General features: G+C 48.4%; 1 protein-coding gene and 1 non-coding gene across 3 annotated transcripts; both read right to left on the bottom strand.

Moving 5' to 3' along the window:
- Positions 1 to 2,196: 2,196 nt before the first annotated feature.
- Positions 2,197 to 11,048, bottom strand: LOC125727728 (splicing factor U2AF 65 kDa subunit-like). 2 transcript variants are annotated; one of them, XM_049004639.1, is made up of 10 exons: positions 11,000 to 11,048; positions 8,860 to 9,034; positions 8,409 to 8,512; positions 8,009 to 8,160; positions 7,542 to 7,658; positions 7,316 to 7,454; positions 6,003 to 6,082; positions 2,944 to 3,066; positions 2,738 to 2,852; positions 2,197 to 2,578 (listed from the first exon to the last, which is right to left on the bottom strand). In XM_049004639.1, exons 1-10 carry the CDS (start codon positions 11,046 to 11,048, stop codon positions 2,202 to 2,204), a joined length of 1,431 nt encoding a protein of 476 aa, XP_048860596.1. In that variant the 3' UTR covers positions 2,197 to 2,201. The 2 variants fall into 2 exon arrangements, with proteins under 2 accessions (XP_048860596.1, XP_048860598.1); XM_049004641.1 differs by having other exon boundaries at positions 2,197 to 2,579; positions 2,766 to 2,852.
- Positions 11,049 to 11,607: 559 nt separating this feature from the next.
- trnad-guc (transfer RNA aspartic acid (anticodon GUC)) lies at positions 11,608 to 11,679 on the bottom strand. Its single transcript has one exon. It is a non-coding gene; the product is annotated as a tRNA-Asp (tRNA).
- Between the last annotated feature and the right edge of the window lie 321 nt (positions 11,680 to 12,000).

Here is a 12,000-nt window from a genome sequence, read left to right as displayed (position 1 = left end):
TTTTATATAATAAAATAAGTGCCCCCTGCGGCCCCAGAGCCCGAGCAGCCGTCTCCGCTGCCTGCAGCTACCGCGCCCACGTCCGAGGCGCTTTCCCTGCCTGCAGCTCCCGGGCAGGCGCCCCCTCTGCAGCCTGCAGCTCCAGTCCCTGGCCCCACTCCAGTCCCTTCTCCCCCTGTGACTCTGGTACCCTCACCCCGATGAGCCCGACCCCGGCCACGGGTCCTTATGTCTGTGTCCCATAAGGGGAGAGGACACAGACGCACGGCTGGGGTCCCACCCGCCCAGCCCCCTGGCTCGCCCTCCCTCGCCGGCGCTAGGGCTTGGTCGGCGCCTGCGGGTCCTGGCCCTCCGGGTCGGCTGTCGTCTGCGGGTCCCCCTCCGCGGCCTCGTCGCCCTGCCTCGGTCCCTCCTCCGGCGTCTTATCGGTTGCCTGCGGGCCCCCCGACGGCGGCTCCTCATTCGCCTGCTGGTCCTCCCGCTCTGGCGTCGCCGTCTGCTGCGCCCTCGCCAGGGTCCCTTCCAGCTCCTTCGTCCCCTTCCCTGGTCTCCCCTCCGACTCCCTCCTTCGTCCCTGCGTCTGTCCCTCACCCCGTCTCCTCGGCCCCTCCGGCTCCGGCCTCCCGGCCGCCTGCAGCCCTTCCGGCTGCCTCCCGTCGCCCGCTGGGTCTCCCTCGGGCTCCTCTTGGTTCCCCCTCCTTCTCTCCCTGGCCTCCCGTCTTTGTCCCTCCTGCCTCTGCTCCCCCTCGCTTTGTTCCTCCTGTCTCTGTCCCTCCTCTCTTTGTCCCTCGTCCCTCTGGCTTCTGCTCCTCTTTCCCCGATGTTCCCTTCGTTCACTCCCGGTCCTTTTGTCCTGCCTGTTCCCTCCGTGTCCCCCTTTCTGATCTGTTTCTCTGCCTTTCCTGTCTTATGTCAAGTCTTGTCCTGGCTCCTTCCCCTGTGCCAGTTCTGTCTGTCCGTTCTGTTCCCTGTCCCTCATTAATGAGGTTTTATATAGATATACATATATGCCCGGCTTGTCCGCTCCTCGTGTGTGCCACGCCCCCTGATTACCCACGTGTGCTTCCCTGATCGTCTCCTGCTTTGCCCGATTACTTTGATTAGTCATGACCTATTTTAAGTCCTGGTCTTACCTGTTTGCCCTGTCCGTCATTGTAGTTTGTCAATGCCTGCGTTCCGTCCTGCTCTACCCGCTCCGTTTCCCCGATTAAAGACCCGTTTTCACAAACACAAAAAAAACTATATGTATACATATACATACACTGAACAAAAATATAAACGCAACACTTTTGTTTTTGCTCCCATTTTTCATGAGATGGACTTAAAGATCTACAATTCATTCCAGATTCCAGATCATACCATTTCTCTCAAACATTTCTCACAAATCAGTCTAAATGTGTGATAGTGAGCACTTCTGCTTTGCTGAGATAATCCATCCCACCTCACAGGTGTGCCACATCAAGATGCTGATCTGACATCATGGGTAGTGCACAGGTGTACCTTATACTGCCCACAATAAAAGGCCACCCTGGAATGTGCCATGAAAAATGGGAGCAGAAACAAGAGTGTTGCGTTTATATTTTTGTTCAGTATATATATTTATGGGTGTATCGAGACTAGATGGTCAGTATGGATAACTAAGGTGCACTAAAACTGGGTGAGCAGGCAAGGCATGTCACCCAGGTTGTCCGTCGTCTATCTGAACCAATCAGATTGTCCGTCGTCTATCTGAACCAATCAGATTGTCCGTCGTCTATCTGAACCAATCAGATTGTCCGTCGTCTATCTGAACCAATCAGATTGTCCGTCGTCTATCTGAACCAATCAGATTGTCCGTCGTCTATCTGAACCAATCAGATTGTCCGTCGTCTATCTGAACCAATCAGATTGTCCGTCGTCTATCTGAACCAATCAGATTGTCCGTCGTCTATCTGAACCAATCAGATTGTCCGTCGTCTATCTGAACCAATCAGATTGTCCGTCGTCTATCTGAACCAATCAGATTGTCCGTCGTCTATCTGAACCAATCAGATTGTCCGTCGTCTATCTGAACCAATCAGATTGTCCGTCGTCTATCTGAACCAATCAGATTGTCCGTCGTCTATCTGAACCAATCAGATTGTCCGTCGTCTATCTGAACCAATCAGATTGTCCGTCGTCTATCTTAACCAATCAGATTGTCCGTCGTCTATCTGAACCAATCAGATTGTTTTTCTTACACAAAAAATTATTCCGTTTTCAAAACACTTTTGTGCAAGAAATGCTCCCATGAGCCTGTGTTTAGTGCCTACAGAGGTCTTCTTTTTGCCACTGGTACAGGAGAGTACGGGTCCCACCTTGCCACAGCCAGGCACCTCCACGCCATCGACGGGCCGCGGAATCTCGATGGAGCGCACGTTGCCGTACTTGCAACACTCCTCCCGGATGTCCTCCAGGATCTCCTCGTAGTCCTCGTCGTCCACCAGCTCCTCGGGCATGACCATGTTGAGGAGGCACAGCACCTCCGTGGGCATGCCGGAGCTCTGCAGCCGCTGCAGCCCTGGAACCTGCAGCGTCACCGGCGTCTCGATGATGGCCGTCTGTCCCGGGGGGCGACAAGAGTGTCAGATACCCCCTGATCGTCCAATCGTCTCGAGTAACAGCGAGAAATTTACATGGACCCAAATAAACCCAAGAAATAGGGGCATTAAGCTTCCTGGGAGGCACCCAGGAACCAAGTTGGGTTTAGGACATCAGAAAGGCGGCAGCCGAGGGCAAATACTCACAGCGTTGGCATTCTTAGCCCCCACGCTTGCCCGCTGGACAATGAGCTTCTTGTCTCCGAGCTGCATGCCATTGAGTCCAGCCACGGCCTGCGGGATGCATCCCACACAAGCGTCAGCAATTCCATCCGGAAGCCCCGAGTCACCCCAGACCTTCCAGCTGCTGCCCCACCTCACGCACCTGGTCAGTGGCACTGATGTCCACGTATTCACAGAAAGCATAACCCTTAGACAGTGACGTGGCACTGTCCTTCACAAGGTTGAAGGCCTTAAGAGGTCCGAACGACGTCAAGAGTTCCTTCACCTGGGCAAGAGGAGGAGACGCGGGGGGGCGATTAGCCCGACAGTCCAGGCACGGCGCCTCGCTAGAAATGCTAATCTTAACTGTGGGAGAAGCAGCATGTTAAACTTTGCAAAACGACATGAGGAAACAGTGAAGACATCAGGAAAATGGCTTTATGACAAGTGGCTCGACATTACGGTGCAACACTAGAGCTCAAAGCCCCCTGTGCCCTTTCTGCATGACTTACTTACTGGGAGCGTACAAAAGTAACTATTTTGATTCTTGTCAATGAATGATAACACAGATTCCCCCCCCCCATCCTACAGCATATACAACACAACTGAATTCCTAATCAAGTTAATTCCAACTACGAATTTTGAAATATGGACCGAGTTGCATCTGATTTTAAGGGCCACAATAATTAAGCTAGATGGTATATAAAAAAAAAACTAAATAAAAACAGCTAATTATATGTTAAGTGTTCCATGTATACAATGTGGAGGGGGGGGGGCGACTCGGCAGAACACAAACCCAGCCGAATCACTGACTTCCTGTTCTTAAAACCAAGAACCACATTGGTGCAGTTAATTAGAGGGACAAAGCCTACAGGAGATAAACTCACAGGTAAAGCTAAGAGCCGCCACAGGGTCCTGCTAAAGGGGCCACGGCTTGAAGCCAAACAGGACGAAATAGCTCTGCTAACATCATTCCTCACTTATTCTACAGGAATCTACTGTAAAGCCGCATTAACCACTGACTTCAGAAAGGAGTCACCTGGGACACTGGCAGCCACAAGAGGGCGCTACCTCCTACCTTCTCTTAGGGGCAAAAAAAAAAAAAAAATCAAATTTATACCCTGTGATCAGCATAATAAGTCTCTCCCCAGCCTTCAACCCCCAAAAAAAGGACCCCATATGCTTAAGAGCACTCCAGGACAGAGCCCCCCCACAGGGGCAGGCCGTCGACAGGGAGGATATCCGTGCGAGGGACGGAATGTCTTACTTGCCTTGTGTTACATGTTGGCATGGCAGCAGTAGGTCAGTACTACTGAACAAATTATGAGCGAAGACTTAACGATCTTACAGGCCCCTAGCTGGGGACAAAGTGGGGAACAAAAATGAAAGAGCTGTAAGTATCAAAGCGGTAGCAGGGACTGCAAAAAAAATGTAAACACCAGGATACAAGCAGCGGTTTCCATTTCACCTGTCTATGGCACATTTACTGGCTTTGACGTGAAATACATTAACAGTTCTGCTGGATTCAAACTCTCTCCCCCCAGTGCTGCTTTGGTACAGCCTTCCTCTTGACTTGGATTACATGTGACTCACACTGGATAAGAAAGATTACGATGACAATCCGAAAAGGAGGAAAAAAATCAAAGAAAAACAAACTGACTGCACTTCTCACTTACCTTTCACTGAAACCGCGATCACTATCTTGTGGGCTGAGTCTTGCCATTTTTAACAGTTTAGGCTAAAGTGAGTGGGACACCGGAGCTCAAAATGTTACAATGCAGGGGTGGACGCAAAACGTTTTGCGATTAACTTTTGCAAAATAAATAGGTAAACTATTAAATGCCTGTATGGATTATGTCTATAATGGGCCGATTTCAGTGGGGTGGCGATATAGGAAGAAAAAAAAAAAATCATAAAAGATGCTAATGAGAAGTAGAAAATGTCTAAAATGTGACCCTTTCAACACTTTCAGAGTAAGACGACCTCATCTGTGCATGTTGTTATGGTAATATTATCCATCACTGACGTCATAACAGAATAGGGCATGGGGCACGATGTGAAAACTCCAGTGAAGCTGATAATCGTTCACCGGGAAAAAGGTCCGAAGTATTTTCTGCCTTTCGAGCGACACAGCAATGTAGGGAACGATTCTTCCGCAGCTCCCTATCGCTGTTAACGGGATGTGAAGTCATCGTTCTCAGTGTGCGGACATGGACGTGAGACACGGCACGTCTGCGAATACTGAAGCGTTTGGGGACTTGGTCGATCTCCCCCACATTTCAAGCACAGTCTATGGTAGTGTTTCCCAGCCCAGTCCTCGGGGGTACCCCCCCGGTCAGTCCACGTTTTTGCTTCCTCTCAGCACACCTGTACCAGGTATTCGGTGTTCCTGATTGGCTGGGAGCTAGGAGGGAGCGAAAATGTGGACAGTCGGCGGTTCCCCGAGGACTGGGATTGGGCAAACACAGGTGTACGGCAATGTGGAGGTATTCGTCAGTTAGGTGACGCGCAGATGACTCGATTTTAAATTTTCATGCAGCAAAACGACGCGGCTGATTCATCCGACTAACACTCAGCAATTAACCCGATATACAAATATTCCAGGGTACCCAGCAACAGGCAGCACAGGGACTGGCTACGTGACTGGTTTGGCAAGCCGCCAGCTGTAAGGCACGTTTCCCAAAGCCTTTGTTGCTAATAAGGTTATTTGCTAACAACATTAGATAACAACTGAATGGTTCCAACTATGCAAGTCGATAACATGAGGTTTTGGGAAACGTACCTTTTACATTAGCGGGGTCTCAATATCTTCATAATTTACAGCTGGATAAACAATGAGCGTAATGTAACTGTCAACTCATTACCTACATGTCTAATAAATGTTTAATAAATCCCATGAATATCTTTAAAAAAAAAAAAAAAAAAACCTCAAATGTGCGGCTATTTTCAGCAGCTAGCTTTAAACATGATGCTGACATTTGACCCCCCAGTATCTTGTAATGAATTTTAAGCGGTGAGGTAACTTTGACAGGCTTTCTTTTCCTACTAATCAGTTACACAGAGACGAGTGTTTATTTTATGTATGTATGTGCGTGCGCGTGCGTGCGTGCGTGCGTGTGCGTGTGTGTGCATGCCTGCTTGAGTTCCACGTGCAGCAGTGGGACAGAAACACAGGAGGGTTGTGGGTCGGCTCCCCGGCGACAGAGACTGAGGGCGGGGTACCTGATCGTCACTGAGATAGTTGGGCAGGCCTCCGACAAAGAGCTTGTGTGGCGAGTCTGGAACCACGGTGGAGACGACCCCTGCAGACAGAGCGGCACGGCGCCCAAAGCCGGCCGATCACAGCAAACCGTCAACATGCCGGATAATGACCACGAGCAAACGGCGCGAGTGAAATAAGCCAACTTCAAATCAGTATGACGTCGTTATCTCCTATATAATATCAGATAAATGTAACTCCAGCAAAAAAATACCTAAATACTGGGGCAGTTTGACGACTGTTTTTTGTCTCTCCCATCTTGCTCTCCATGGGAGATGCTGACACATGCAGCACCAGTCAAAAGTATGGACACACCTGCTCTTAATGCATTTGTCTCTATTTTAGCTGTTATTCACCTTATAGTAAAAGGCCTTTGGGCATGGAAGTTATGCATATGAAGTACTGCAAAGACAAAATTTTTGTCTCTTCAAAATAGGAGCCATTGGCTTCGATGACAGCATTGCGGACTCAACCAGCTAACATATGTACCCACCTGGACCGTTTCTCCAACAGTCCTCGAGTTTCCACAAGTTCTGCGCGCAAGCTGGCTACCTTACTCTTACTCTCATCCAACTGATCCCAAACCAGCTCTATAGAGTTTAGGTTGGGGGGCTGTGGGGACCATCTCTTTCCTAGTTCACAAGGTAATAAGCTACTTGCATAACCTTCAAGGTGGGCTTTGGGTCATTATCTTGCTGAAAAACAAGTCATTTTCAGTAGGTGTGTCCAGAATTTTTAACTAGAATAGGAGCCAGCAACCCTAGAACAATTTGGGGGTTAGGGTCCTTGCTCAAGGGCCCAGTGGTGAAATCACTCTGCCAACCCTGGTATTTGAACCAGCAACCTTCTTTTCATGGGCAAACATCACAGAGCCACACAACACCCCTATGTTAACAGTAAGAAGTGAGTGACTGAGCTGTGTGTGTGTGTGTGTGGCTCAGCTGGTTAGGATGCCAGCGTTATCATCAGAAGATCACTGGTTCACATCACTGGTGATCACACCACTGGGCCGGCGAGTTTGCTCTAGGGACAGGCTGACCCTGATTTCTCAAAAAAAAAAAAAAAAAAAAAACATTCTTCACTTTGGATAAAACTGTCTGCTAAATATTTACAACATTAAGTAAATAAAAGTGAAAGTCTCCCTCTTTATATGACAAGACATCCGCAGCTTGCGAAGGACAGTCAGTCCGTAACGAGTACAAAAAACTGGCCTTGCCGATCGGCTCTTCAAAGGTAAATAAAGATTAAGGTTATGACGGCGACAAGCAAAACGGACCTGGTACGTGGAAGGCGGGCTGCTCTGAGATGCCAGGCAGGGGGCGATAGTCGTGGGGCCGCCTGATTTTTAACGACTGACCCTGGAAAATGATGCCGTCGAAGGCCATTGCCTGCGTGGTCTCATCCACGGACCGAAACTAGGGCAGAACGAAGAACGTCGTTAATCAGGGAAGGCTGCGGTCTCCGCCTGGACACAGCAGCCATTAGGCAGGAAAGACTCTTACTTCAAGGAAGGCAAAGTTCTTGTCCTGGTTTATCTGAACAGCGAGGACGGGATTGGTGGGACCTTGACATAAGCCAGCCAATCGCATCTGGGTATTGAAGAAATCCGCCATGGCCTCCTAAAAAGACAGGCAGACACACTGAATGAAGACAGGCAGACGTCTGAAGACATCAAAACAGGCAAACGAGAAAAAAAATGACTGACAAGTCTAGTACATTTATCTATTTATTTTGCGGACACTTTCATCCAAAGCAACATACATTTCATTGAAGAAGCAGGACCAGACAGTTCCTAGAGCAAATAGTGCTTAAGGGCTGCGCTCGGGGGCCCAATGGTGAAATCACTCTGCTGCCCAAGGGATTTGAACCAACAACCTTCTTGTGACCGGCTCAGCGTCCTAACTCACTGAGCTACACATGACACCAGTATGCATGACAGAAGGCAACGCGGGACTTTGCCTGGACTCACCTCCGTCAGGCCGAAGGGGATGTTGCCGACATAAAGCCGCCTGGCCTGCCGGGTCATCTGGCTGCCGACCATCGGCACCTGGGTGGGCGTCACTGCCACGCCGCTGGTGGTGGATGTTGCCAGTAAAGCTATCGTGGGGATCTGCCCTGCAGCTGTGGGGAGGAGAAAGGGCTTCAAGACCCCAACCAGGGACGGCCAGAACATCCGGATCGTCGCCTTCATTTGCTTCTAACCCCTAGGTTTAAGCTCTCTTCACACTGTCTGAAATCATCCCAAGTGTTATTCCCTCTTTGACCAGCAGGGGGGAGGAGGGCACTCCAGAATAAATGCTTTCATTGCAACCAATATACCATAACCTTGCAATACTGAACTAGCACACATGGAAGCGTCGCATCCAAACCTTGCATTGCCTTGTACTGCATGGGGGTGATGTGCTCGAATCCCGGAGGGGGAACATCCCAGTACTTGTATGTCCTTTTCTTACGGCTTCTCCGAGGAGAGTAGCTGCCCAAACACAAAACAGAAGGTTGTTTTCCCCAAACAATACAGTGTAAACACTCAGAATCTGGCAAAAACAAACAGATGGCAGAATGTTTACATTTAACTTTGGATCGCAGGCAGTTTAAGGTCATGAGGGTGTGACCATGCGCCACTTTTTAGGCTGGCTTTGAGGTCCCATCGCTATGGCGGGGGCTACTTATAAACGCCAGTTAAAATTTAATATGGGTACAGTCCCCCTTCCCACCACGAAGAAACCAATTGGTTGATTGTGAAAGAAACTTGTTAAGAGGCCTCAAACCATGCTAGATATCAGCTTCAGTGCCTGTAACCGGGACCGTGAGGGGGGGTACCTGTGCTTCTTGTGCTCGCGTGAGCTGCTCCGTCGGTCACGACCCTTGCGGTCGCGGCTGCTGCTGCGCTTCTCGTGACTCCGCCCCCTGGAGTCCTTGCTCCAGCGGCGGTGCTTCTCGCCACGGCTCAGAGACCGGCTGCGGCTACGCTTCTTGTGTCGCTCCTTCTCCCGCTCTGGGGGACGACACCGTGGTACCAGTGAGACGGTGGGCGGAGCGACATGACTGCCCCCCTACCATCCATTTCGATAAATCCAAGATGTGTAACTCAGAGGGATTATGAATGTGTGTCCGGATGGTTGTGGGTTTGAAGCCCATGAGTCACAGAGTAATCATATTACCAACTTCCCTGGGGTGCTGGATGCTGACTGACCCAGCGCTATGCCTTAAAAGTCACTTACGGAGACCAAGATGTGGTACGGGGTCTAACTCCCCAGTTTCCTCACCAGAATGAAGCACCTCCATTCAATTCACATATTCAATCACACCCTCCTGAAACAAACACACCCATCTCTCAATGGCTAATAATTTCAAGGGCACAAGGACATCCCCTTGAATGTCAGTCTGTTGTGAAACAATAAAAACATAACCAGACTAATTAATGATATAGGAGCACAGTGGTGAGTACAGTTGCCTCACGCCTCCGAGTCTGGAGGCCTGAATTTTGCCTCTGCTCTCTGTATGGGGAATTTGCCTGGAATAGGCTCCAGGGGAGCCTGACTAAGATAACTGGTTGGACGATGGATGGGTAATTAATATCGTTTCAATCTGACAGACAGCACTTTATTAAACTAGCAATAAAATATCACCTTTCTATCCCAGCAGGTCCTTCATATAGAAGCTTAAATAAATCCCTGAAGGTGCAGTTTTCAGTGAAGCATTTAAACGCAGGTGCTGCTCGAGGAATCAGCTTCATGCATCAGTTATAACAGCGTTACGGTAATGCACCGCTGCAAAAGTACAGACACGGAGCGGCCAATGCATCTTACGTAAATCGGTAATAACCAATTACCGCAATCGCAGGCATAGTCAGAGCGCAGATATGAATGACTGGAACTGCTAGTTTATCAAACACGGCGGCACTTAGTGCTCGTCTAGCCGAATCAGGTCGTTTCGAATGACATTTTAGTGATTTAGTGATAAGGAGCTGATATGACAAGATTGCCATTTGATAGGTACATAAATCAATCCTACTTTCGACTCCGTTGTAACGCATGTTGTATATTTCAGTTGCGTTAGTATGGCTTAAGTTTATTCAGTTTACTGGATTCTCTGCACTTTAATGAAGTTATATGTGTATTGTTATATAACTGTACATCATTGTTAGTTACTGCTATCCGCTGTAAAGGTAGATACAGGTGCAAGACTTTGCAATAACGACCTAAAAGCAGTTGTTATGATTCCAGGGAACGCGGCTGATTTTTAGAGTCTATACATCATGAAGAAACGGCGATCGTGTGAGAAAGACTTATTCTGTACGGATGACAGGGCCAGCATTTCGGACCCAAGGGAAAGGCTATTGTGCATCGGAAAGAGACAAAATCATATCATTATATAGAAAACTCGTCGTAGTATTTAAAAACCAAGTAACTAACACTGTTATTAAGTGCGGACTTTAAATCAAGTGGTCGCGGTCGTTTTTATTTGCATAAAACTTTAAACGTGATCTTGAAAATATAACGCTTGCAACAAACATCCATGCATAGTGTGTTACTGCGAAAGAAAATACGCGGGTCGCAATTTATGATCCAAGTGTATAATGGTAAATAATTAAATAAATAAAACCGCAGGCTTTCACATCGAGTGCACCCCAATAACGTTTCATTGAAATGTCCATGTTATGTACGCCGGGCACTGATGGATGCAGGCCTAGCGATCTCTATAACAATGCCAAGCAAAGAATGTCACTGATTTACCAAAGCGGTCAGTTTTCGGGGATCCTGCGGCAGCTGGGAGAAGAAGAATCGGGCAGGTTTCAGAATCGGCGAGCGCTCGGATAAAAGGCACCGATTTCCCAGCCGCGCTTTTCTTTTCGGAACCAGCAGAAGTGCCCTCCGCACCATCCTCGGCGCTAGGACACGCCGGCCACTTTATTACCCTAAAACAGGGAGCATACACCGATCTTCAAAGCCAAACTTACCTTGCCGATTTTCGCTTAACTGCTTCTCAAACTCATCGAAATCGGACATTTTTCAGTCCGTACTAAAGACGTATTGCAAAATAAGCAGAGGTCCAACAGTAGGCCTTTGAATGGGCTACAGGCTGCATTGGGTTCTGCTGCTTTTTCTTCCGAGTCGCCTGCCCCTCCTCCCCCGAAGTCATCGGCTCTTCCTCGGTTGTATCACACACAGGTTCGGAAACATTCGATGCGCATTACCGTCCCCTCCTGCACTGGAGGGTTAAGGACAACGTGATTATATCGAACCAAAATTGAAATGTGCAAGTTGACTTTCCTAGTTATACGTCTTCATTTTTATTCTGGGTTTAACAACCATGAGTTTATGACGTATTTTACATGATTAGTTGGCGACTGGACCTTATTGTTTATATCTCTTATTAAGGATCCATCCATCCATACATCAATTATCAAAACCACACACTTACAATCCGAGTCTAGTTTCATATGCTGCGCTGCTGAGCGACCCGCAGAATATTATGCATGAGTACAAGTCACAAGCCCCGTTTCCACTAACACGGGGCCGGTTCTAGCTTGGTGCCTTTTGAGACCGAGGCAAAAAGATGCAGACTCTCCCCGTCGGGGAATCGAACCCCGGTCTCCCGCGTGACAGGCGGGGATACTCACCACTATACTAACGAGGAGATGTACACGCACTACTTTTACATCTTCAAGATAAACAGCGGATGACTACTAACATTTGCGAGTAATCAATGACTGAGCTTCATGTCATGACCATGGTGCTCAAGAGAAGAAAAAATACATAATGTACGTCCACTGATACCAGAACAACCATATAGCTTTATACTAAGACGATGATTAAACGGAAAATTCCTTTACAAAACACTGCCACAAAATCATAGTTTCGCAATATTACATCGTGCAACGGGACACAGTGTAAGTACGTGAAGTCGGTAATTAAATCAAGAAAAAAAAGTGAGAGGAAAAGAATACTTTTCTATTAT

This window comes from Brienomyrus brachyistius, unplaced genomic scaffold (genome assembly GCF_023856365.1).
Source record: "Brienomyrus brachyistius isolate T26 unplaced genomic scaffold, BBRACH_0.4 scaffold114, whole genome shotgun sequence".
Taxonomy (NCBI): Eukaryota; Metazoa; Chordata; class Actinopteri; order Osteoglossiformes; family Mormyridae; genus Brienomyrus; species Brienomyrus brachyistius.
Note: the sequence above shows the minus strand (reverse complement) of the source record. Positions and strands in the feature narration are given on the sequence as shown.